Here is a 26,136-nt window from a genome sequence, read left to right as displayed (position 1 = left end):
CCGTGGTCACACCTATCGGTGACGGATCTTCCACCGTCGCAGGGTAACATCACGATCCTGGTCGTTGTGGATCGGTTTTCTAAGTCCTGCCATCTCCTTCCTTTGCCTGGTCTCCCTGCGACTCTACAGACTGCAGAGGCCCTGTTCACCCACGTATTCCGGCACTACGGGGTGCCTGAGGATATAGTTTCTGATCGGGGTTCCCAATTCACGTCTAGAGTCTGGAGGGCGTTTATGGGACGCCTGGGGGTCTCGGTCAGCCTTACCTCAGGTTTCCACCCCGAGAGTAACGGGCAGGTGGAGAGAGTCAACCAGGATGTGGGTAGGTTTCTGCGGTSCTATTGCCAGGACCGGCCGGGGGAGTGGGCGGTTTACATCCCCTGGGCGGAGATGGCCCAAAACTCCCTCCGCCACTCCTCTTCCAACCTATCACCGTTTCAGTGTGTGCTGGGTTATCAGCCGGTCCTGGCACCATGGCATCAGAGCCAGATTGAGGCTCCTGCGGTGGATGAATGGTTTCGGCACTCAGAGGAGACATGGAACGCTGCCCATGTGCGGCTACAGCGGGCCGTCAGGAGGCAAAAGGCGAGTGCCGACCGCCACCGCAGTGAGGCTGGATCGGGTCTGGCTCTCGACCCGAAACCTGCCCCTTCACCTGCCCTGCCGGAAGCTGGGTCTGCGGTTTGTGGGGCCATTTAAAGTCCTGAGGAGACTGAACGAGGTTTGTAATAGGATACAACTTCCCCCTGATTATCGTATTAACCCCTCGTTCCATGTGCCTTTTCCTCCGCCCCCTCTGGACATCGAGGGGGTCCCGGAGTATACCGTACGAGCCATCATGGACTCAAGGCGTCGGGCGAGGGGCCTTCAGTACCTCGTGGAGTGGGAGGGGTACGGCCCGGAGGAGAGATGCTGGGTACCGGTGGAGGACATCCTGGATCCTTCATTGCTACAGGAGTTTCACCGTCTCCACCCGGATCGCCCTGCGTCCCGTCCTCCGGGTCGTCCCGAGGCCGGTGTCGGCCCCTCTCCTTGTTCGGGTGGTGTTCGGCGGTCGACGTCACCGGCTTTCTAGTCACCACCGATCCATGTTTCATTTTCGTTTCATTTTGTCTGTATTACACACACCTGGTTTCAATTCCCATATCATGTTCCTTATTTAACCCTCTGGCATACCTTTCTGTTCTGTCCATGATTGTTGGTGTCTTAGTGGTTGTTGTAGTTTGTATTTTCCTTATTGGAATATTGCTTATTTGTTTTATTGAGTAAACTCAGTTGTTTTACTCTAAACTGTGTCCTGCGCCTGACTCCGCTACATCTCTGCACCCAATCGCTGACAGATATGATGTTTATATGCATCAACTCAAAAACAGAATCCTTGAGTATCCCGAATAATAACGGTGTCACACCCTGGCCATAGAGAGGTTTTTATTATCTATTTTGGTTAGGCCAGGGTGTGACTAGGGTGGGCATTCTAGTTTCTTTATTTCTATGTTTTCTATTTCTTTGTTTTTGGCCAAGTGTGGTTCCCAATCAGAGGCAGCTGTCTATTGATGTCTCTGATTGGGAATCATACTTAGCCAGCCTTTTTCCCACCTGTGTTTGTGGGTAGTTAGTTTCTGTTTAGTGTCTGCATCTGACAGAACTGTTTCGGTTTTTCACTTTGTTATTTTGTTCAAGTGTTTTTTGAGAAATAAAATATCATGAACACTTACCACGCTGCGCTTTGGTCCATGCCTTCCGATGAGAGACGTTACAAACGGGATATTGGTGTGCATGTAAACGTGGTCAATGTGACAATGGTGGCCCAGATGGTGATTATATATGGTGTGTTTGCCGATTTCAGATGGTCACAACCATATTGATCAGGCCGCACCTTGCTACATCCACCAAACAGGAGAAAACATACCTCAAATGCTGTTGAAGACCGTTTAGGGAAAATGTGGTTTCAGTACAAACCGCCACGCAACGTAGCAAACGTTGAACGCACCCCAGGTAGACTTCCAGGTGTAGTGTGTCACATAACTGACGGAGAGAGACAATAGAGGCAAAGAAAAAGCTGCTTTACTCAATCCCTAGTGAGAACTACTGATTTATACACAGACCGTTCCCTACAGGGAACAGGGAATAACAATGAAGGGGAACAATCCATTGCAAATCCAGGACTTTGCAATGTGATTCCCAAATCCCTAGGCTCTGACATTAGTGTGTGACTGTTATCCTGGATCAAATGTAGGATGTTTAGGACTTGAAAAAACAACGTAGTTCTTCTATAATGAGAAATCCCCAGGGATCTCCATGCATGCACACGCACACAGACACACACACGTGCAGAATCAGACACACACAGAAAGTCGCAGTCACACACACAAGCACACACACCAGGTATCAACGTGCTAGCGAAGGCATGTTGCTAATTAGACAATCCCAGTTCCTACAAATTGTGTTATTTTATTTGAACAATACTGCAGTTATGAAATATAAGCCATCCTCTTCAGCCCTCCCAGCCTACATTGACATTACATGTCAAAGTAAGTACAGGCGGATAGACAGACACAGTGTGTTTAGTCAGGTAGGCTGACACAGAGACACAGCTTGCAGGCAGTAGTGAGGGCAACCCTAGTAGGACCCACTACTGGTGCATTGCAGTGAGAACTCAGACAATCACAGGAGTAGGTTTGCAGTTCCGCCCTGCTGACAGAGTTCATGTTAATCAGCACACCACTCCCCTCGCCTACCCCACACACAGGTGTGTGTTTGTAAGATAATTGTGTACAATGAAAATAAAACATTTTCCTTTGTGTGATTTCCTTAGTGTGTATGCTTCCTTTGCGAGTGTATGTATGTTGGTTGGGAAAGTGTAGAGATGTATATGTGTTTCTAACTGCGAGGGTGGTTCTTATTAGAATTGATTTGATCTGATGCCATTTGAGTAAATAAATAATGTTAGACCATATCCCATGGCAGCAACCCAGAGGAAAATCTATATATTTACTGTATAATATAGTGTTACGAAAACACACAGACACAAGCTGACTATAGAGAGATATTGATCAGATAAGCCTGTGAATATCATGGAGGTCTCTTCGGTCAAGCGGAATGGTGAGCTTGATCATCATGAGCTTCTATCTGCTGTGTTGTGCCTGGATCGACGAGTTAAGCGCATAATTGCTGAATACCTGTTGCCGTTCCTTCTGCTGGGGTGAAATAGTAATTTTCTTCATCCTTAACATGAATCCATGCACTCCTAAATACAAACACACCTATCGTCAGTGTATGGTGTGTGTGTGTGGGGCCAAACAGAAGACAAGTCTCTCTGGATTAGGTATTTTACATAAAGACACTTTATTATATTAGACATACATCTCTTGATATGATATTTATAGATATAATAAGACCAGTAGGTCAAAAATAATACTATCATTGTTATATATAGAAAACTAAGCAGATATACACTACTTTTGACTTATCTTAGTTCTGTCACCAAAAATCTAAAAAGTCACAGGGATTAGAGGTTATACGGTACAGTCTGTTAGTAATAAAGTGTGTGTGTGTGTGTGTGTGTGTGTGTGTGTGTGTGTGTGTGTGTGTAAGTGACCCCTCACAAATCACATGAATTGAGATTAGGATTTTGTTATGTTCTCTCCACAACCATTGTCATATTAGCTGGTGTTTACATTTGTAGATGTATAATAAGAGGCCAATATAATACAATCTTCTCAGTTGAACTTTGACACAAGGTTTATGTACTGTACTGTAACACTGGTTGGAACTTCACACAAAGCTGAAAGGGGAACACAGTACTGTAATGCATTATGGAGAGCATGTGTTGGTCTGTAAAGGGCCTATGGCCGACAAGTCTTGTTCCTTTCTGTTTCATAGGCTTTTTTATCAAAGGAGGTAGGACTATTTTGTTGGCAACAGAGAGATAAAATTCACTGACAGTTATATTAATTTGGCAACCACACTACCGTGTTTCCTCTATCTGACATTAAGAAAGAGCATGGCTGAAGTGGGAGAGTCGCCCTCATCAAGACACTGTCTTTCAACCTTTATTTTGGTCTTTCTTTCGCTCTTTTTTTCTCTTTCTCTACTGCACCTCTCTCTCTAGTGTTTCTCTCTGTCTCTCCCCCTCTCTCTCTCTTTAGGGGCTCTGGTCACTGCAGCATGTATGATGGAGGCTTGTCGGGGTCAGGAGGCATCAAAGCTGAAAGACAAGAGGGGAAAATGGGTATTACCATTACTGTGTATATGCATGTTTCGTGCAAGTTGCCATGTGTGTGTGCGCGCGCGTTAGGGATGGGGGTTTTAAATAATTTCACTATTCGAATAGTAATTTCTGTCAGATATCCGGATATTGTAAATACATGTTATTTTTTTACTTACGTTTTTTTACCTGAGCACTGCTGCTATAGCTAGCTAGGCTAATTCAGGCTACATGCTGCGCTTTTCCCCCAACCCCTTTCAGATAAAACAACAGCTTACCTGTTGGTTGCTCGTTGTAGCTTACTCCTTCTCATTGAGAACTTTAAATCCCATAATTTTATTCCATCTTGCATTGCATTAGCGAACTCTCACTTCACTTGCTACACATTGAGCCTCTTTGTCACCTTGATTGGCCAACATCAACAACAAGCTACAGTGCCTATAGAAAGTCTACACCCCATTGAACTTTCTTCACATTTTGCTGCGTTAAACTTAAATCTAAAAAGGGATTATATTCAATTTTTTTCCTACATGTCTACACAACCTACTCCACCTTTTCAAAGTTAAAGAAAGCTATATGTCACGTCCTGACCATAGAAAGACTGTATTTTCTATGGTAGAGTAGGTCAGGGCGTGACTAGGGGTGTTTAGTCTAGTTTATTATTTCTATGTGGGGTTCAGGTTAATTTTCCTATGTTGGTGTTTGTGTATGATTCCCAATTAGAGGCAGCTGGTAGTCGTTGTCTCTAATTGGGGATCATACTTAAGTTGCATTTTTTCCACCTGAGGGTGATGGGCTATTGTTTATGTTTAGTTGCCTGTTCGCACTGAATTGTCGTCAYGGTTCGTTTATTCTTTATTTGTTTTTTTGTATTTACTTAAGTTTCACTTTCATGAAAATATGTGATTTGATTGGAGTCCACCTGTGGTAAATGTGTCGAAGCACGGATCTGGGGAAGGGTAACAACACATTTCTGCAACATTGAAGGTCCCCAAGAACACAGTGGCCTCCATCATTCTTAAATGGAAGAGCACTCCACCAATCAGACCGTTATGGTAGAGTGACCAGATGGAAGCCATGCCAAAAGGTACCTAGAGGACTTTCAGACCATGAGAAAGACTCTCTGGTCTGATGAAACCAAGAAACTCTTTGGCCTGAATGCTAAGCGTCACGTCTGGAGGAAACCTGGCACCATCCCTACGGTGAAGCATGGTGGTGGCAGCATCATGCTGTGGGGATGTTTTTCGGCGGCAGGGACTGGGAGACTAGTCAGGATCGAGGGAAAGATGAACGGAGCAAAGCAAAGAGAGATCCTTTTGGAAAACTCCTTGTGGCGGCAGGTAGCCTAGTGGTTAGAGCGTTGGGCGAGTAACTGAAAGGTTGGTGGATCGAATCCCTGAGCTGACAAGGTAAAAATCTGTCGTTCTGCCCTTGAACAAGGCAGTTAACCCACTGTTCCTAGGCCGTCATTGTAAATAAAAATTTGTTCTTAACCGACTTGCCTGGTAAAATCAAAATAAATAACATAACAATCCTTGATGAAAACCTGCTCACGACCTCAGACTGGGGCGAAGGTTCACCTTCCAACAGGACAACGACCCTAAGCACAAAGACAAGACAATGCAGGAGTGGCTTTGGAACAGGTCTCTGAATGTCCTTGACTGGCCCAGCCAGAGCTCGGACATGAACCCGATTGAACATCTCTGAAGAGACCTGAAAATAGCTGTGCAGCGACGCTCCTCATCCAACCTTACAGAGCTTGAGAAGATCTGCAGAGAATAATGGGAGAAACTCCCCAAATACAGGTGTATTGTAGCATCATACCCAAGAAGACTTGAGGCTATAATCGCTGCCAAAGGTGCTTCAACAAAGTATTGAGTAGAAGATTTGAATACCAATGTAAATGGAATATTTCCGGTTTTTAATTTTTAATACAATTGCAAAAATTTCTAAAAACCTGTTTTGCTTTGTCATTATGGGGTATTGTGTGTAGATTGATGAGGGGGAAAAAACGATTCAATAAATTTTAGATTAAGGCCAAAATATGGAAAAATTCAAATGGTCTGAATACTTTCTGAATGCACTGTATGTGTTTGTTTTTGTGTGTGTGCATGCCTTTGTATGTGCAGTACCAGTCAAAAGTGTGGACACATACTCATTCTAGGGTTTTTCTTGATTTTGTACTATTTTCTACATTTTCTACATAGTAAAGACATCAAAACTATGAAATAACACACATGGAATAATGTAGTAACCAAAAAAGTGTTAAACAAATCAAAATATATTTTAGATTTTAGATTCTTCAAAGTAGCCACCATTTGCCTTGATGACAGCTTTGCACTCTTGGCATTCTCTCAACCAGCTAGTCTCCTGGAATGCATTTCAATTAACAGATGTGTCTTGTTAAAAGTTAGCTTGTGGAATTTCTTTCCTTAATGCGTTTGAGCCAATCAGTTAGGTTGTGACAAGGTAGGGTTGGTATACAGAAGATAGCCCTATTTGGTAAAATACCTGGTTCATATAATGGCAAGAACAGCTCAAATAAGCATAGAGAAACGACAGTCCATCATTACTTTAAGACATGAAGGTCAGTCAATCTGGATGAACTTTGAAAGTTTCTTCAAGTGCAGTCGCAAAAACCATCAAGCGTTATGATGAAACTGGCTCTCATGAGGACCACCACAGGAAAGGAAGACCCAGAGTTACCTCTGCTGCAGAGGATAAGTTCATTAGCACCTCAGATTGCAGCCCAAATAAATGCTTCACAGAGTTCAAGTAACAGACATATCTCAACATCAACTGTTCAGAGGAGACTGTATGAATCAGGCCTTCATGGTCAAATTGCTGCAAAGAAACCACTACTAAAGGACACCAATAATAAGAAGAGACTTGCTGGGGCAAGAAACACGAGCAATGGACATTAGACCGGTGGAAATCTGTCCTTTGGTCTGATGAGTCCAAATTTTAGATTTTTGGTTCCAACCGCCATGTCTTTGTGAGACGCAGAGTAGGTGAATGGATGATCTCCGCGTGTGTGGTTACCACCGTGAAGCATGGAGGATGTGTGATGATGTGGGGGTGCTTTGCTGGTGACACTGACAGTGATTTATTTAGAATTCAAGGCACACTTAACCAGCATGGCTACCACAGCATTCTGCAGCGATACGCCATGCCATCTGGTTTGTGCATAGTGGGACTATCATTTGTTTTTCAACAGGACAATGACCAACACACCTCCAGGCTGTGTAAGGACTACTTGACCAAGAAGGAGATGCATCAGATGACCTGGCCTCCACAATCACCTGACCTCAACCCAATTGAGATAGTTTAGGATGAGTTGGACCGCAGAGTGAAGGAAAAGCAGCCAACAAGTACTCGGCATATGTGTGAAGTCCTTCAAGACTGTTGTAAAAGGATTCCAGGTGAAGCTGGTTGAGAGAATGCCAAGAGTGTGCAAAGCTGTCATCAAGGAAAGGGGTGGCTACTTTGAAGAATCTCAAATATAAAATATATTTTGATTTGTTTAACACTTTTTTGGTTACTACATGATTCCATATTTGTTATTTCATAGTTTTGATGTCTTTACTATTATTCTACAATGTAGAAAATAGTAAAAATAAAGAAAAACCCTTGAATGAGTAGGTGTGTCCAAACTTTGACTGGTATTGTATGTCTCACCTGTCCCAAATCTTCACACTCCTACAGGTGTTGGTGCAGCAGCCAGCAGATATGAGAGCTGGAAACAACATAGAATAAAATAAACATATTTAAGATTGAAAATATATTATAGTAGAGTATTGTCGTGTGTCTGTCTTGATTTTCACAGTATATCCAGAGCAGTGTGTGTGTGTGTGTGTGTGTGTGTGTGTGTGTGTGTGNTGTGTGTGTGTGTGTGTGTGTGTGTGTGTGTGTGTGTGTGTGTGTGTGTGTGTGTGTGTGTGTGTGTGTGTGTGTGTGTGTTCGTACGTGTGGCCATAGTAGTGAGTCACTGTACTAATTACAGTCATTAGGTGGAAAACAACCCCATAATTCAAGTGTGTTGTAATAAGGAAGCATCACTTAATCTGAGAGGACTGGATCTGCTGGTTTGATTTGCTTATAATGCCCTCTTAATTATTTATGTTTGATACACTGAGGACAACACACACACACCCCAGTTAGCACATAACGTTCTGAGAACCATATGTTTCTTAGAGCTTGGTGAAAGCAAGGTTGTTCTATGGTTATTTTGCATACAACCTTCCCACAAAGTTCTGTGAATGGTGCAGGATACCAAGCTAGCACATAACATGAAACATATGTTTATTAGGTGGGAATTTCGGTGCTTCAGCATAATGAACGTTTCCTACAGGTTTCCTCGTGGTTAAATTTAAAGTAATGTTCAGAGAACGTTAAGAGACAACAATCTTCTGTGGGAATTTCAGTACTTGAGCATAACATTTTCTACAGGTTTCCTCACGGTTCTATTTAAAGTCATGTTCACAGGACATTAAGAAGACATTCCATAAAAAATATAAGAAAACAGTAACATTCAAAGAATGTTATTGAAAAACATACATTCCGTTCTCAGCGTCAACAAAACATTCTCTATGTTGTGTGTTCAGGTGTGTTGGCCGTTCCACTAATTGGCCACACCTGGTTCTTTTTTATTTTTTTTATTTTTATTTTTTTATAAATTTTATCCCATTTTCTCCCCCCTTTTTGTGGTATCCAATCGCTAGTAATTACTATCTTGTCTCATCGCTACAACTCCCGTATGGGCTCGGGAGAGACGAAGGTCGAAAGCCATGCATCCTCCGAAGCACAACCCAACCAAGCCGCACTGCTTCTTAACACAGCGCGCCTCCAACCCGGAAGCCAGCCGCACCAATGTGTCGGAGGAAACACCGTGTACCTGGCCCCCTTGGTTAGCGCGCACTGCGCCCGGCCCGCCACAGGAGTCGCTGGAGCGCGATGAGACAAGGATATCCCTACCGGCCAAACCCTCCCTAACCCGGACGACGCTAGCCCAATTGTGCGTCGCCCCCACGGACCTCCCGGTCGCGGCCGGCTGCGACAGAGCCTGGGCGCGAACCCAGAGACTCTGGTGGCGAAGTTAGCACTGCGATGCAGTGCCCTAGACCACTGCGCCACCCGGGAGGCCTCACCTGGTTCTTAAAGAGTGCTTGTTTTCTTTGAAATTGGGTCAATTTGAATAGACTAAACTGAACAGCTTTGTATGAGTAAAAAAAAACATGGCATGCTACTTCCATTCTGGTGGTGCAGTGGACTAATTCCATGGATAGAAAACAGAAGATCATCGTTTTGAATCTCACTGACGCTGTGCCACAATAAATCTATGCTTGGAGTTCAAAACAGTTAATAAAAACTAAACTAGCAGTGTTATTAAAAGTCATATTGAAACATTTTCTCAGAACAGAATTTTCTCAGTACCTTAAAATAACCTAGAATTTCAGTTCTCAGAACATTAATAAAACCTCCCAGGAAAACATTCAGGGAACCATAGTAAAACATTCTCAGAACCTCCCAGCAACTGAAAAATATTTGTTCCAAGAAAAGGTAAAATGATCATTTCTGTTTTTAGAATGTTTAAAAAATGTTCTGTTTTAACGGTCAGGAAACGTATGGCTTCGTTCCCAGAACCAATGGGAATCAAAAAATGTACGTTCCCACAACTTCCAAGAAACTGAATGTCTGTCATTCTGCCCCTGAGCAAAGCAGTTAACCCACTGTTCCCCGGGCGCCGAAGACGTGGATATCAATTAAGGCAGCCCCTGCACCTCTCTGATTCAGAGGGGTTGGGTTAAAAACATTTCAGTTGAAGGCATTCAGTTGTACAACTGACTAGATATCCCCCTTTCCCTTTCCCAATTTTGACGGCAAACTAGTTTGAGAGGCTTAATCTACTGTTCCCTCGTTCGATTTTAGCGCATCTCGCTCTGGCTAGCATTAGTTGTTGATCTTGTTGTTGTTGATGTGCATAGGCAACTGAGGGAGAGAGACTCCCTTTTCATGGTTGTTCGATCAATAGGATTGTGAAGTTTGCAAATGTAAGAGGACTCCCGTGGTATTTACATATTTGCAGAACTCCATTCAGGTGTATTTTGTCGCTTTTGGTGAATGCGTTCTAATGATCTAATGTTGCGCTGTTACTACTGCCTGTAAACACACAGTCCAGTTCAAAGTGAATGATGGCAGGCCTGTGTGGCAAATGACTTATTTGCATATAAGCCTACTGTACCTCTGATTGGCTATGATGCACCCAGACAGGACAGATGTTTTATTTGGTTTTAATTACAGCAGTGTATATTAATTGTCCAAATGCGAGGCCGCTTTCCCACTCTATATTAATATAGAATTTTCACAAACGCCTTACTATACGTAATTCCCAAACATACTATGAATTTATGAAAACATGATAATGAACATATCTCTCTTGTCAGAAAATGTACAAAAAAGGTGTAATATTCTTCCTGGAGGTGTATATGAACAGATTTTATGTCATGTTGCAAAAATGCTGTCAGTTCCACTTTAAAACAGTTACAGAGTTTAATTGCTGTGATAGGAGAAAACTAAGGATAGATCAACAACATTGTAGTTATTCCACAATACTAACCTAAATGACAGAGTGAGAAGACTGAAGCCTGTACAGAATAAAAATATTCCAAAACATGCATCCTCTTTGCAAAAAGGCACAAAAGTAAAACTGCAAAAATGTGTCAAAGAAATGTACTTTTGTCCTGAATGTTATGTTTCGAGCAAATCCAACACAACACATCACTGAGTACTACTCTTCATATTGTCATCGGCAAGGACTAGGGAGTTTTTTAGGAATAAAAAATAAATAGGAAAAAGCCAAACACAGGCAAAATCCTAGAGGAAAACCTGGTTCAGTCTGCTTCCAACAGACACTGGGAGACAAATTCCCCTTTCAGCAGGACAATAACCTAAAACACAAGGCCAAATATACACTGGAGTTGCTTACCATGATGACATTGAATGTTCCTGAGTGGCCTAGTTACAGGTTCGACTTAAATCGGCTTGAAAATCTATGGCAAGACTTGAAAATCTCTTTCTAGCAATGATCAGCAACCAATTTGACAAAGTTTGAATAATCTGAATTTAATTTGAATAATCTGAATTTAATTTTCAATAAATTTGCAAAAATTTCTAAAAACATGTTTTCACTTTGTCATTATGGGGTATTGTGTGTAGATAGGTGAGAAAAACATATTTAATACATTTTGAATCAGGCTGTAACACAACAAAATGTGGAATAAGTCAAGGGGTATGAATACTTTCTGAAGGCACTGTACATATATGACTCGTTTCAGGAAACTAGGCATATGTCGCACTACTTCACAGGAGCGTCATTTGAACGTAAACAAATATTTTTTATCAAAATGTGTTTTTTTGGTAGAAATGCCTTCTGGAATATGTGACCTTTCATTTGCCTTAATAACAAACTTGTATTCTATTCTAAATATGAATACAATTGTTAAATTACGAGMCAAGTTGGTTTAGCCACAGAAAAAGCTGGAACCTTCCCACTAGCCATGATTGGCTGAGAAAATGGATGGGTTGGATATGCCGGGAGATGAGTTTGGATTGGTCTGCAATGTAGCMTGCTTCTGTCTATAAAGTGAGCTGTTCAGTATGTGTTGACAGTCCTTTCCATGAAAGATATAACGTTAGCCATAGAGAACTACAAAAGTTTTGCTACTTTTCTCAACAACATGACTTGACACAACGCTGGCCAAATGAGACGTAGCTAAACAAAATTGAGTTAAATGGTTAACTACGTGAAGCATTCATCCATGTATACAGATAAGAGTCTAGCTACATTTTCAGATATACGTTTCTAATTTAGTCAGAAAGTCGTTTTTATTGCAAGTTAAAGCGTACTGTTAGTTAGCAAACGTTAGCTTGCTGTCTCGCTAACTAACATTAAGTGTATGATCTGTGTAGTAATATTATTTGAATCAGGAATCCATTTGCATTGCTAGTTATAGCCTAATGTTAGCTAGCTAACATTGAACCAATTTTGTTAGCTTTAGCTACCTGCAGATTCATACTACAGCCATGACAATGTTTGTATTGGTACTGTAGTACTATGAGATTATCCTGGTTCATTGTTTAACTAGCTAGCTACGTGTGTGTGTGCATGCGTGTTTATTTAATATTCTAAGTACAGAGAAAACACTGACAGGTGTTTTGAAGGGCTATCCTGCCCCTATCCTGTCCTCTAAGCAGAGAGACCCTGATCCTCCTGGCCCTCTGCCACTATTGACCTGCTTCCTCCTGCCCTCCCATTGGTCCAGCCAGAGACAGGGACAGAGACCTCTGGCTAGTCCACAGCTGTCTCCTCTGCTCTGCTGCACCTGTGTGTGTGTGTGTGTGTGTGTGTGTGTGTGTGTGTGTGTGTGGAGGGGGGGGGGTGGCCCTCCATTTTGTTAGGGTCCTCTGAGGCATAGCCTCATTGTGAGGGGAAGATAGAAGGGAGTATAGAAAGAAGTGACTCTTTGATCAACAGCACCGTGCTTCTATGAAGATTTCAAAGAGTAAACACACACACACAAACACATATAAAAAGGTAAAGACACACACACACATATAACGACACACACACCACCTCAACAGTCTTCATTATGTTCCTGAATCCCTCTATGACAGCCATTAGACACAGTGTCAGTGAAGGTCTGCTCTGAACCTCTGCATTAGGCTATTGCTGGGGGAACAAAAAGCTCAAAGCACCAGGAACGACGCCTAAGTGTTGCTTACACTATCAAATAAACAGAATGATTTTACTGCATCTATTTGGATACATAACACACTGTACACTAAGATCAGTCAGAAGCCTGTAGCTGACATGGTTAGGGGAGTTAGTGTGTGTGTGCGTGCTTACATGTGTGTGCATGCCTGTACACGCATACTGTACATGCGCATGTGTGCGTGTCTATGTTCATGACAGTGTGGGTAGGTTAGCTGCACATGTAAGCCATTAATAATATGTAAAATATTCCTCAGCAGACATAATAGGAAAAAGGCTTCAAAGTGGAAATGCAAATTAGAAGCTAGGGAAGCAGCTGTTGGCCTAGCTTAGGAGCTGTCCCCTGTAGAGGACCTCTGATCACTATCACACACACATACACATGCTCACACACGCTCACATACACTCACACATCCTCCAACATCCCATAATCCAACAGCAGTCCAGGTCAACACTTAATTAGTTTCCTACCAAATATCTGTGCTGGGCTTACCACCTTATTAACCTACTTCCTGCTTGCTAGCAACCAAAAGAGAGAAAAATACCCAACAGTGACAGCACACACACTTTGACTCCCACTTCCACACACACTTCCCTGTTATAGTTGTTTGTGGGAACTCCTAGCACTCGCAGCCGGAAGACCCAGAGATGGAGTAAATAGAGGTGATTGGAGCACACCAGGGAAACCAGCGATATTAGGAGCTTAAACTACTATTTAAAAACCCTAAGATCAAACACACTCACACACTTACGCTGTGTGTGTGTGTGTTTTCTCTGGAGGCAAATTAGGCTCTCATCCTTAGTCCTACTGAAGGCATCCACCCACAACAGACCAATGTTCTGTCTCTTCTCTTGTCTGTAGAAACACAGCAGGGGTACTGAGGAACACTATACTGTATTCAGTCCTGGTCTAGCTACTGACTGCCTGCCCTGGTACTGAGAGAGAGATCACAGGAGGCTGGTGAGAGGAGGACGGCTCATAATAATGACTGGGATGGAGTGAATGGAATGGTATCAAACTCATGGAAACCACATGTTTGATGTGCTTGATACCATTCCATTGATTCCGTCCCAGAGTGTCTAGTTTGAGAAACAGACGCCTCACAAGTCCTCAACTGGCAGCTTCATTAAATAGTACTCACAAAACACCAGTCTCAACGTCAACAGTGAAGAGGCGACTCCGGGATGCTGGCCTTCTAGGCAGAGTTCCTCTGTCCAGTGTCTGTGTTCTTTTGCCCATCTTAATCTTTAATTTTCTGAGTCTGAGATATGGCTTTTTCTTTGCAACTCTGCCTAGAAGGCCAGCATCCCGGTGTCGTGTTTTCACTGTTGACGTTGAGACTGGTGTTTTTGCGGGTACTATTTAATGAAGCTGCCAGTTGAGGACTTGTGAGGCGTCTGTTTCTCAAACTAGACACTCTAATGTACTTGTTCTCTTGCGCAGTTGTGCACCGGGGCCTCCCACTCCTCTTTCTATTCTGGTTAGAGCCAGTTTGCGTTGTTCTGTGAAGGGAGTAGTACACAGCGTTGTACGAGATCTTCAGTTTCTTGGCAATTTCTCGCATGGAATAGCCTTAATTTCTCAGAACAAGAATAGACTGACGAGTTTCAGAAGAAAGTTATTTGTTTATGGCCATTTTGAGCCTGTAATAGAACCCACAAATGCTGATGCTCCAGATACTCAACTAGTCTAAAGAAGGCCAGTTTTAAGCTGTGCAAAAGGGTTTTCTAATGATCAATTATCCTTTTAAAATTATAAACTTTGATTAGCTAACACAACGTGCTATTGGAACACAGGTGTGATGGTTGCTGATAATTGGCCTCTGTACGCTAATGTAGATATTCCATTAAAAATCATCCGTTTCCAGCTACAATAGTAATTTACAATATTAACAATGTCTACACTGTATTTGTGATCAATTTGATGTTATTTTAATGGGCAAAAATGATATTATCTTTCAAAAACAGGGACATTTCTAAGTGACCCCAAACTTTTGAACGGTAGTGTACATACAGTATATTTWAATTTTTTTACACATACTTTTCTCAACATTAACCACATCCGAAACAAACCCTTCCACAAACCAAAGTATCAGCCATCACACCATGCAAAGGAACATGTCACATTGGTATGAATGATTTGGGAGACAGGCGCAGGAATGCGTAATAGTTATTTTTATTTCTTACCCAAATTACGGCGTGCCATGTAAAGGCACAGGGACGAAGACCAAACAAACACTATACAAAACACAGGGTAGAAACTCAAACAAAAGAGCGAGGAGTACCTCGAATAAATAACACAAGCGCACAATGATTAACACACTGGACGAGACCCGTAATCATCTGCGCAATCCACAATCGCACGAAAGACAAACCACACATAGAACAGGTACTCACACGAACCAACGGACATTGTAACAATAAATCGACAGCACAATGGTAAACCAAGGACACACTTATACAATTACTAATCACTGGGAATAGGGGGCAGGTGTGCGTAATGAATGTTCCGGAGAGATCCGTGACAGAACAACCTAATCAAAACCTTTCCTTTATAGAATGCACCTAACTGTCAACTCCGTCAAACAGCACAAAAGGCATGTCTATCTTTGTTTCCATTATCCAACTTGTGTTCAAAGGCTTTGATTGTTCTACTCTAACACTAGACTATTCAAAAATGCAATACAAATCTCCAAAACGTCTCCCTGTTCCGTTCCATACCACTGAATAATGATCCAGGGCCAACCCTGCTAGCATCCTGGCATGCCCTTCCAGACTCAGAACATAAAACAAGATCCACAAAGCAAACACCATCCCTTATGTCCAGCACAGCAAGTACTTCAACAGTCTTAGCATATATTGCAGGACAATGATGAACAATGACTAGCAATCAGCGATGGAGCTGACAACCATGCATCAATTACAAAAACATCTTCCTTGTCACTATACTGTTGGGTTGTGCAACCCTTTACTCAGAACCATTGCTATTCTAAAATGTTTACACAGCTTATCAGTGATATTGAATGCAGCCCAGTTAGCACATCTGGCATGACAACAGGAAGTCTGACTGACAGTGAGAAGAGGATGTGGAGCATATGCTGACGTCATATCCTCTTTCTCAGCAATCTTTCTTCACAGCTACAACCGGGCTCAAATCTCAGGGCTAAAAATAGACCCAGCATCATACACTGTATGACAGCCTAAAGAATAAACAGCCACCGTTTCCTCTATTCTCTTATCCAATAACTCTCTCTCTCTCTCTTGTTCACTCACACACACACAAACACACACAAACACACACACTGCCCTGAGGAGAGGTAGGTGTGCTTAACCCTTTACTGACAGAGTGGAGAAGCGATGTCATCAGGTCTGGTAAAGGTCAGCTCAGGAGCTTCTCTGCTGACACGTTAGAACATCATGAGGTCAGGTGACACACTGCCAACCAATGCTATTATCATGAGACTAATTCAGACTTCTGTAAGGGACACCCATAACCAGATTGGAATACAGTACTAGTGCAAAAAGTAAACACTCTGCATCTACCAGGATTGGGATTCAAACATTTCAAGGACGGATGAGGTTTGCGCCATTTTCTCCCTTGGAGAAAGGTTCTGTCTTTGTGTTCTTTGCTTCGCCAGGCTTCTGCAGCTGTCTTTTGTCTGGGTGAACAAGTTCTCAAAAGATGACTTGGGGAGGGGGRGGCATACAGCCAGTTCCTGAAAGACAGAATATGACCTTCAGCTTGGCATACCCCACAAAGAGTAAAGCTCCTTCAAATACAACAGCTCAGCCTTCGTCATACCCTCAATGTGCGTCACACACTCATTCACTCACAGTGAGCGACCACAGTTGGATGGCTGAATTGACAAGGGCAGTATGATTGCCATGTGTATTGGTGATAGTGAAGAGGCTATTGCTAATGTCCATATTCTTATGATGCTCCATTCCCTCACTTGCATATGCACACCCCCACGCACACAATACACACAACACACATACACTCTGTCATTCTCTCTCTCACTGTTTGAACAGATTTTCGTGGCTAGGCCAACATGATTGGTCGTGAGAGTCTGGAAAATGGGACATTGGATTCTCCCATTCTGCTGGTTTACAGGAAGTCCCTCCATCCTACTCTGCATCTTCACTGGCAGGTTTGCTCCATATTCACTATGTGGCTGCTGGCCTTACTTCTGGTATTTTATTAACTTCTTAAAGCATGTGCTAAATATTCACAGTACATATGCTATTTAGCTGCCTAACGATTCTACTACTTCCTTTCCCTATATGTAATATGGTCCAATTCTGTACAGTCTAGGATGGCCACAGTGAAAGAGCAGAGACAGAGTGATGTGTGCCCTCTCATCAGAAACAAAAAAGTTGCCTCCTGTTCAGTCGAGCAACCACTTCTTTCTGCCTATGAACAATAATGCAAGCAAGGCCAGCTGAGACTCAGCCAAACTGCAGTGCTTTCACTTATGCCCCTTTAAAGCATATACACACACACACACACTTTCATAATCATATTTTCTGTGACAAGACACACACTGTCACACACACACACACACACTTTCTCACTCAAGCGAATGGGGCACCATCTGTTGCTGCTCACACCACACCTGACACCAAGCATGTCAGTGTTCTGGTCTTAACGACACACACACTGACTTCTACACATCCAATCAGTCATCTCTTTTCCATCCATACTATCATTATCTAAAAACACAATCTACAAAACATAATCATCATTAAGGCTCTAAATCGTGCTATTTAAGGTCTGACAGCATAAATTAAAGCTGTGATTAATTCATGCAACACACACACACACAGACACCAACACACGTACGTACGCACACATACACCTGTCTCTTATACACATCTAGATGTGTATAAGAGACAGCGCGCACACACACACACACGTACGTACGCACACACACACACACACACACACACACACACACACACACACACACACACACACACACACACACACACACACACACACACACACACATACATTAACATTAATCAAGAATATAATGGACTCTGCTGGTGCTGGGCAATTAGAGCTCAGCAGACAACTACTATAGCATGAGATGAGTATTTGACAGATATTCATGCACTATCTCTGAGACTGACGGATCTATAAGATGAAGAATGTCTGTTGAGAGCTACAACACATACTTGGGGACGGATTCAATATAGCGTGCTTGACATTTTGGTCATTTCTGATTGAGCCGACCTGCGCAGCACATACAAGTGTCTGCATACAGTGCCATCAGAAAGCATTCCTACCCCTTGACATATTTCACATGTTGTTGTGTTACAGTCTGAAATCAAAATTGATTAAATAGATTTTTTTTCTCTCACCCATCTACACACAATAGCCCATAATGACTAATTGAAATACAGAAATATCTCAATACATGTTAGAATCACCATTGGCAGTGATTACATCTATGAGTCTTTCTGGGTAAGTGTCTTAGACCTTTGCACACCTGGATTGTACAATATTTGCACATTATTCTTTTTTTAATAATTCAAGCTCTGTTAAGTTGTTTGTTGATCATTGCAAGACAACTATTTTCAGCTCTTGGCCCTTGGCCTCATGATGAAATCCCTGAGCGGTTTCTTTCCTCTCCGGAAACTGAGTTAGGAAGGACACATGTATCTTTGTAGAGGCTGGGTGTATTGATACAGAATCAAAAGTGTAATAATAACTTCACCATGCTCAAAGGGATATTAATTGTCTGCTTTTTTATTTTTACCCATCTATTGTACTACACCGACGCTTGTCGGATGTGGTAGGGCTTGCAAACTAAAACGGACTACAAAGGGAAGCACAGCCGTGAGCTGCCCAGTGACACAAGCATACCAGACGAGCTACAGTTGAAGTCAGAAGTTTACATACACCTTAGCCAAATAGATTTAAACTCTGTTTTTCACAATTCCTGACATTTAATCCTAGTAAAAATCCCCTGTCTTAGGTCAGTTAGGATCACCACTTTATGTTAAGAATGTGAAATGTCGGAAAAATAGTAGAGAGAATGATTTTTTTCAGGTTTTATTTCTTTCATCACATTCCCAGTGGGTCAGAAGTTTACATTCGAGGTTGACTGATCGGCATGGACGATTAATTAGGGCCGATTTCAAGTTTTCATAACAATCGGTAATCTGCAATTTTGGACGCCGATTATGGCCGATTTCATTGCATTCAATTGTTACGCAAGTGCAGCAAGGAGCCAAGGTAAGTTGCTAGCTAGCTGTCACGATCGTCATAAGAAGCGGACCAAGGTGCAGCGTGAAAGAAAGACATCTTCTTTAATTTCAATGAAGACGAAACAAAACGAACAAAAACAACAAACAGACGACCGTGAAGCTATATTAAACAAAATAGTGCTGACACTAAACACTACACATAGACATAGACAATTACCCACAAAAGCCTACYGTCTATGGCTGCCTTAAATATGGCTCCCAATCAGAGACAATGAATGACAGCTGTCTCTGATTGAGAACCATTCAGGCAACCATAGACTTGCCTAGACAACTATACTAAACACAACCCCATACACTCAACAAAACCCCCTATACAATACCACCACCCAAGACGAGACAAATACATACACACATCCCCCCTGTCACACCCTGACCTAACCAAAATATTTCAGAAAACAAAGAATACTAAGGCCAGGGCGTGACACAGCATTAAATTTATCTTATAAAAAACAATCAATCTTCACATAATCAATAGTTAAATACACATTGTTGATGACATTACTAGGTTAACTAGCTTGTCCGGTGTTGCATATAATCAATGTGGTGCCTGTTAATTTATCATCGAATCACAGCCTACTTCGCCAAACGGGGCCAAAAGCGCACTTGCGAAAAAAGCGCATTCGTTGCACGAATGTACCTAACCACAATCATCAATGCCTTTCTTAAAATCAATACAATTTTCAACCACTCCACAAAGTTCTTGTTAACAAACTATGGTTTTGGCAAGTCGGGTAGGACATCTACTTTGTGCATGACACAAGTAATTTTTCCAACAATTGTTTACAGACAGATTATTTCACTAATAATTCACTGTATCACAATTTCAGTGGGTCAGAAGTTTACATACACTAAGCTGATTGTGACTTTAAACAGCTTGGAAAATTCCAAAAAATGATGTCAAGGCTTTAGAAGCTTCTGATAGGCTAATTGACATCATTTCAGTCAACTGGAGGTGTACCTGTGGATGTATTTCAAGGCCTACCTTCAAACCCAGTGCCTCTTTGCGTGACATCATGGGAAATCAAAAGAAATCAGCCAAGACCTCAGAAAATATATTGTAGACCTCCACACGTCTGGTTCATCCTTGGGGAGCAATTTCCAAATGCCTGAAGGTACCACGTTCATCTGTACAAACAATAGTACGCAAGTATAAACACCATGGGACCACGCAGCCGTCATACCGCTCAGGAAGGAGACGTGTTCTGTCTCCTAGAGATTAATGGACTTTGGTGCGAACATTGCAAATCAATTCCAGAACAACAGGAAAGGACCTTGTGAAGATGCTGGCGGAAACAGGTACAACAGTATCTATATCCACAGTAAAACGAGTCCTATATCGACATAACCTGAAAGGTCGCTCAGCAAGGAAGAAGCCACTGCTCCAAAACCGCCATAAAAAAGCCAGACTACAGTTTGCAACTGCACATGGGGACAAAGATCGTACTTTTGGGAGAAATGTCCTTCTGGTCAGATGAAACAAAAATGGAACTGTTTGGGCATAATGACCATCGTTATGTTTGGAGGAAAAAGGGGGAGGCTTGCAAGCTGAAGAACACTATCCCAACCGTGAGGCACGGGGGTGGCAGCATCATGTTGTTGGGGTGCTTTGTTGCAGGAGGGACTGGTGCACTTCACAAAATAGATGGCATCATGAGGATGGACAATTGTGTGGATATATTGAAGCAACATCTCAAGACATCAGTCAGGAAGTTAAATGGGTCTTCCAAATGGACAATGACCCCAAGCATACTTCCAAAGTTGTGGCAAAATGGCTTAAGGACAACAAAGTCAAGGCATTGGAGTGGCCATCACAAAGCCCTGACCTCAATCCTATAGAAAATTTGTGGGCAGAACTGAAAAAGTGTGTGCGAGCAAGGAGGCCTACAAACCTGACTTAGTTACACCAGCTCTGTCAGGAGGAATGGGCCAAAATTCACCCAACTTATTGTGGGAAGCTTGTGGAAGGCTACCCAAAAGGTTTGACCCAAGTTAAACAATTTAAAGGCAATGCTACCAAATACTAATTGAGTGTATGTAAACTTCTGACCCACTGGGAATGTGATGAAAGAAATAAAAGCTGAAATAAATCATTCTCTCTACTATTATTCTGACATTTTACATTCTTAAAATAAAGTGGTGATCCTAACTGACCTAAGACAGGTACTTTTACGAGGATTAAATGTCAGGAATTGTGAAAAACTGAGTTTAAATGTATTTGGCTAAGGTGTATGTAAACTTCCGACTTCAACTGTATATGACAAAATCTTTACTAGGCCTACTAGTAAAGATTCAGGTTTCAAGACTAGTCATTCAACTGAGACTGCTCTTCTCTGTGTCACGGAGGCGCTCCGCACTGCTAAAGCTAACTCTCTCTCCTCTGCTCTCATCCTTCTAGACCTATCGGCTGCCTTTNTGACCTAAGACAGGGAATTTTTACTAGGATTAAATGTCAGGAATTGTGAAAAACTGGGTTTAAATGTATTTGGCTAAGGTGTATGTAAACTTCCGACTTCAACTGTATATATAAAGCACAGGAAAAATCACGTTTTGGACTGCCCTGGATCTTTAAACTCATAGCACGTCATGCCAATTTTAGGCAACAATATTTTACAGTTGAGGCATAAAACACCCACCTGTGAATGAAAAGAGACTCAGTTCAGAATAGACTCAGGTGTGTGAAAGTTCATTTCTTCAGAATTTCTCCACAAAAAAAATAAGGGTTGTCCTAGGCAACGCATTACGGGGGAATTCAGCCCATGCTTTTTCACTCTACCTAGTCCCAATTCCTGATTGAATATGAATGCAAGTCTGATAACAACAACAATTGGCCTTTACAAATGAGCCATAATAGACCTGTCACACTGACAACTCCTTTCCGTAATATCAGACATGTTCATCCTTATTGGACAACTGCTAATAGCCTTGTATGCATTGCATTGGACCAACTTTATTGAAATCCCAAGGTATTTGGAGACACTGGTCAGGGTGTTAACAAGTGAAGGAGGAAACAGAGAACATGGCCCCAAGTAATGATCAGTGTACCAGACTGATTATTCAGAGAACTGGGCTTCCTCTTATGCCAACAGCTGGGTATACACAGTAGGAGGTTTTCTCAGAAAATTACTTTCGTTTCTGAGAATGAGGGCGATGGAAGGGAGGGAGAGAGACAGTGAAAGAGAGAGGGAGCAAGAGAGAGGGAGCGTGAAAGAGAGACAGAGAGAAAGAAAGAGGGAGGGCGGGCAGGAGGGATGGATGGAGGGGGAGGGAATGAGTAAAGAAGAGAAAGTGCAATATTGAAAACATCCGACGAATGCTAAAGCCTTGTTTATATTAGCAGTTTGAAGTGACTAAAATCCAATTTCTTTGCATTTCCGATTGGTTTGAATCTGTTATTTTTCCTGCAGTCTGAACAGCCCTAAAGCACATGGAATAGGATACTTCGAGCCACATTTTCATATGTGGTTTGAAGTCAGATATAAATCTGATTCCAAGGCCATGCGACTTGTGTCTGAATGGTCAAATCTGATTTATTTTACCTCAACTGGTTTTAAGACTGTTATTTGGCATATCTTGTTGCTTGCTAGCTACTCTGTTGACAGTATGACAAGGACATGTGGTAGCTAACTAGGTTGTTTGAGGCTTTGAAAGTGTTCTTACACTATGATTTTGAACATTCAAAGCAACCGGGAAATGTCCATTGTAGGCATTGTTGTCACCGTAGCTTGATACATATCTTCTGAGTGATAGGAAGCACGAGCACCACCACCAATCAGTCTACACCACTGCACACATGTCAGCAAAAGACTGCTGTCTGAACATACACAAATCCAATTTGGTCACTTGTAACTTGCTGTTTGGACAGTTAGTATTCCATAACGGATTTGAAAAACACAACTGATTTGAGAATTAAGGCCTGCAGTGTGAACAAGGCTTTAGAGGATCCCTGCCAGCTCCCTCTTTCCCTCATCAGTAACATCATCTCAAGAGAGGATAAATTAAATTCCAGCGTGATGCCAAAACAACCGATGTTCAACCTTCTACACTCCCACCCACCTCCCCCCAACACTCAATGAAACCCAGAGAGCAATTCAAAATCCCTCCAAATTAAATTAGGTTCATACTGCAATATAAACATCCTAAACCAAACAGGACAGACCAGAGCAGGGCTTTCGAGATTCTCACGATTCTATATGTATTGTGATTTGATACTGCAATTTTATTCCGATTTGATGTTCCAAACATATTGCTCACTATACTGTATGTCTACTACAGAGAGACAAGTGAGAAAATGAGTTTTGGTCAGTCACGGAAATAAAAGTGGAGAAAACATTTTGGCTCAAAATGTAAAAAGAAGATGGATATCTATAGGATTGGATGCAGGTACTGCCGACAAGCGCTAGCTAATACTACCCAGCAAAATTAAAATCAATACTTGGGATTCAAAGTATCGATATAATTTATTCAAAACAAATATCACGATATGTAGGCTAACTGTATACATTTTTCACTACAGGATACGGAAAGGAAAACCTATGTAGCATGAAGCAGCCTGAAAATTCAGCAGGGCCTGTTGGGTGTAACATCTCCAATGCTAATGCCTGGGCACCCTGGGCACACGACAGGGAGAATTATGCCTTATTTACACAGCAACTGACACCAGACCTCACTGACTGACTGGCTGACACACTGAGATCACTCCACCAAAGCCCAGAGAATATTAAGTGCTCTCAAAAGACAAGCATACACAGTGCTTTCGGGAAGTATTCAGACCCCTTRACTTTTCCACATTTTGTTATGTTACAGCCTTATTCTGAAATTGATTTATTGTTCTTTTTTTCTCAGAAATATACACACAATACCCCATAATGACAAAACAAAAATAGGTTTTTAGAAATTAATAAAATATATATATGAAATACCTTTTTACATAAGTATTCAGACCCTTTGCTATGAGACTCGAAATTGAGCTCTTGTGCATCCTGTTTCCATTGATCATCCTTGAGATGTTTCTACAATTGATTGGAGTCCACTTGTGGTCAATTCAATTGATTGGGCATGATTTGGAAAGGCACACACCTGTCTATATAAGGTCCCACAGTTGACAGTGCATGTCAGAGCAAGAACCAAGCCATGAGGTCGAAGGAATTGTCCATAGAGCTCCGGGACAGGATTGTGTCGAGGCACAGATCTGGGGAATGGTTCCAAAACATGTCTGCAGCATTGAAGGTCCCCAAGAACACAGTGGCCTCCATCATTCTTAAATGAAAGAAGTTTGGAACCACCAAGACTCTTCCTAGAGCTGGCCACCCGGCCAAACTGAGCAATCGGGGGAGAAGGGCCTTGGTCGGGGAGGTGACCAAGAACCTGATGGTCACTCTGACAGAGCTCTAGAGTTCCTCTGTGAGGATGGGAGAACTTTCCAGAAGGATAACCATCTCTGCAGCACTCCACGAAGCAGGCCTTTACGATAGAGTGGCCAGACAGAAGCCACTCTTCAGTAAAAAGCACATGACAGCCTGCTTGGAATTTGCCAAAAAGCACCTAAAGACTCTCAGACCATGAGAATCAAGATTCTCTGGTCTGATGAAACTAAGATTGAACTCTTTGGCCTGAATGCTAAGTGTCACGTCTGGAGGAAACCTGTAACCATCCCTACGGTGAAGCATGGTGCTGGCAGCATCATGCTGTGGGGATGTTTTTCAGCGGCAGGGACTGGGAGACTAGTCAGGATCGAGGCAAGGATGAACGGAGCAAAGTACAGAGAGATCCTTAAAGAAAACCTGCTCAAGAGCGCTCAGGACCTCAGACTGGGGCGAAGGTTCACCTTCCAACAGGACAACAACCCTAAGCACACAGCCAAGACAATGCAGAAGTGGCTCCGGGACAAGTCTCTGAATGTCCTTGAGTGGCCCAGCTAGAGCCCGGACTTGAACCCGATCGAACATCTCTGGAGAGACCTAAAAATAGCTGTGCAGCAACGCTCCGCATCCAACCTGACAGAGCTTGAGAGGATCTGCAGAGAAGAATGGGAGAAACTCCCCAAATGCAGATGTGACAAGCTTGTAGCGTCATACCCAAAAAGAACCGATGCTGTAATTGCTGCCAAATGTGCTTCAACAAAGTACTGAGTAAAGGGTCTGAATATATATATATATTTATTTTTTAAATTAGCAAATAATTCTAAAAAACAGTTTTTGCTTTGTCATTATAGGGTATTGTGTGTAGATTGATGAGGGAAAAAAACTATTTAATACATTTTAGAGTAAGGCTGTAACGTAACAAAATGTGGAAAAGGTCAAGGGGTCTGAATACTTTCTGAAGGCACTGTATATAGTGCTACTCTAGGGCTGTAGCAGATCATTGACTTCGATATATTGATATGTTGTTGTTACATTGACATAACAATACAGTTGTGTCCATTTTACACCTGTGTGTTGATCTGTATTGTTGTGTGTTGTCAAACTAAACAGAAATCAAATGCAGTGCATCATGTCCCCGAGATAAAATCCAATATTGCACTGTTTTCTTTGAGATCAGTTGTGTTTTTCTGTGTCATTAGTCCAAGGTTAACACCTCTAGGGAAGGAACATAACAAAATCAAGCACGAAGAAAACTATACCCAGACTCTACATAGTGAATAAATAGGAACGTTATGGTGCTATACTAATAGTGGATGACAAGCAAGAGCCATGACGCTAATCGAAGGGGACAAAGAAGAGACACTTATTATGATGTTGTGTTTGGAAGGTGCTTATTCAAGGTAGTCCAGATCACAGCCCTTGTCCTCACAGATGAGCACACTAGCACTGGATTGGTTTCCCCCAGGGAAGGGGTGTGTGTGTGTGTGTGTGTGTGTGTGTGTGTGTGTGTGTGTGTGTGTGTG

The 26,136-nt window shown here is 42.2% G+C and overlaps 1 protein-coding gene across 2 annotated transcripts in view; it reads right to left on the bottom strand.

The window, feature by feature from the left end:
* Positions 1-3,546: 3,546 nt before the first annotated feature.
* ccdc85a (coiled-coil domain containing 85A) overlaps positions 3,547-26,136 on the bottom strand; it is a 38,713-nt gene continuing 16,123 nt past the window's right edge. Inside the window, exons 3-4 of one of the 2 annotated variants that reach the window (XM_023969894.2) lie at positions 7,886-7,943; positions 3,547-4,207 (exon numbers count right to left, since the gene is read on the bottom strand). In XM_023969894.2, the coding sequence (XP_023825662.1) occupies positions 4,192-4,207; positions 7,886-7,943 (74 nt within the window). In that variant the 3' untranslated portion in view covers positions 3,547-4,191. The remainder of the gene's footprint in view (positions 4,208-7,885; positions 7,944-26,136) is intronic. The other variant, XM_023969895.2, reaches the window with a different exon arrangement.

Source organism: Salvelinus sp. IW2-2015, linkage group LG25 (genome assembly GCF_002910315.2).
Source record: "Salvelinus sp. IW2-2015 linkage group LG25, ASM291031v2, whole genome shotgun sequence".
NCBI classification, from domain to species: domain Eukaryota; kingdom Metazoa; phylum Chordata; class Actinopteri; order Salmoniformes; family Salmonidae; genus Salvelinus; species Salvelinus sp. IW2-2015.
This window is presented reverse-complemented; position numbering and strand designations above follow the sequence as displayed.